The 1,934-nt window shown below is 37.6% G+C and overlaps 1 protein-coding gene across 1 annotated transcript; it reads right to left on the minus strand.

Annotated features, from left to right (window-relative positions):
• Window positions 1-250: 250 nt before the first annotated feature.
• OR2L13 (olfactory receptor family 2 subfamily L member 13) lies at window positions 251-1,382 on the minus strand. Its single transcript, XM_002689116.3, has one exon. It carries the CDS (start codon window positions 1,356-1,358, stop codon window positions 321-323), a length of 1,038 nt encoding a protein of 345 aa, XP_002689162.3. The 5' UTR covers window positions 1,359-1,382; the 3' UTR covers window positions 251-320.
• Window positions 1,383-1,934: the final 552 nt, after the last annotated feature.

Here is a 1,934-nt window from a genome sequence, read left to right on the forward strand (position 1 = left end):
TAGAAATGATAATGTCAGTATGAGTGTATTATTATAAGTGATATATGCACATATATGTGACAAATATATTGCATAATATTTTACAATAATATGTCATTAATATCAATGTTCTTAATCTCAGTATTGATTATAACTTTGTGATTAAGTAAATACATTATTTAGATTAATTTCACTTTTTAAATGACACTTAGTAGCAATACTTTAAGTGAAAATTTTAAATTACAGAATAGCTCATATATTTCTATCAGATAGTAGTGCTCTAGGGTATTCTAATCACCATAGAAAGAGGGAATAAAAGAGGGTAAAGAGAGCCATAATTATTACTTTGTAAAAGAGAATTTCCCAAACATTCTTGTCATGGCCCCCAGGACTTCCTTATTCCTCAGACTGTAGATAATGGGATTGAGCATGGGGGTGAGGATGGTGTAAAAGACTGCCAGAATTTTATCTTCTGCTGGTGAGCGGAGATTCCTGGGCCGAAGATAAGTGTAGACAAAAGGTGCATAGTAAAATGTCACTACAGTTAAATGTGTTGAACAGGTGGTGAAGGCCTTTTTTCTTCCATCTTTTGAACGCATATGGTAGACAGCAAAAAGAACTCGGCCATAGGAAGCAGTGATGCCAAGGAAAGGAAGGAGGAGAAAGAGGCTTGTGCTCACAAAAACCATGTACTCATAGACCCAGGTGTCCATACAGGCCAGAGGCAACATAGCTGGGACATCACAGAAGAAGTGATCAATGGCCCTGGACTGGCAGTAAGGAATATGGAGGGCATAGACTGTGTGTGCCAGGGAGTTAAGAGACCCCAAGATCCAAGATCCCATAATCATCTTCATACACATCCTTTTGCTCATGCAGATACAATAGTACAGGGGGTGACAGATAGCCACATAACGATCGTAGGCCATTGAGGCCAGGAGTAAGCCTTCAGAGCATGCCATGGTCAGGAAGAAGAAAGATTGCACTCCACATCCCAGGTAGGAGATGCCTTTCTGGCCGGAGAGAAAGTTGAACACCATCTTGGGGACGGTAGTGGAGAGGTACATTAGATCCATGAGGGAGAGCTGGCTGAGGAGAAAGTACATAGGTGTGTGGAGCCGGGGATCCAAACATATGAGGTAAATCATGGCTGAGTTACCCACAGAGGCTAGAAAGAATATGAGGATGATAAGAAGTAGGAGAAGCCAACCAGTTTGATTTGGGAGGAACAACCCCAACAAAATGAAATCATTGGAAGTTTGATTCCATTTCTCCATGAAAACGTATTGCTTTAACTCTCTTGAAAGACTAACAAAGACAAGAAAGAAAAAGAGAATAAAACATGAAATGAAACAAAACAGGAGCATAAAAAGGAACATTTATTAATGATTGCTTAGAATGAATTGTTTTTCCTTAATACTGAAATTTTTGTTGAATCAATTTCAATATCTGAATTGAATGCTTCACTTCCATTTTTCTCTGGTAAGCATCTTATCAAGTGATCTTTAGTTTAAAATCTAGTATAATAGCCATCAAAGATAAGCAAGGTAACTAAAGCATTCATTTCTGTATAACTCCTAGCCAGGCTCATCACTCACAATTTAACAAGTCACACAAATCTCTGCTTTCCCAATGTCTGTCGGGTTGCTACAACATATTCACCAAAGTAATTGACTTATGTGACTCAGGACTTTCTATATGCTTAAATTCTAGGTCTTCTATTAGCCCTGTTTTTGAGCCTGTGTGGCTACTTCAAACTTCTAGTTGTTTAAATATTTCAAGTTTCCTAATTAGTAAATGCGTTGCTTTGTGTACCATGCCTTATTCAACACAACAGTGTAATCATTGCTCTTTTGAAAAAGATTTGGCTTAATTTCATATAGATCAAAGCATACTGAAACTGGAGAAGATAGTTACTATTTTTCTTTACTTAATTTGCCACACAGTAGATGGCA

Source organism: Bos taurus, chromosome 7 (genome assembly GCF_002263795.3).
Source record: "Bos taurus isolate L1 Dominette 01449 registration number 42190680 breed Hereford chromosome 7, ARS-UCD2.0, whole genome shotgun sequence".
Classification (NCBI taxonomy): Eukaryota; Metazoa; Chordata; class Mammalia; order Artiodactyla; family Bovidae; genus Bos; species Bos taurus.

Excerpts from the sequence above, each read along its gene's own strand:
- OR2L13 (XM_002689116.3), bottom strand. The coding sequence starts at position 1,358 with ATGTTCCTTTTTATGCTCCTGTTTTGTTTCATTTCATGTTTTATTCTC.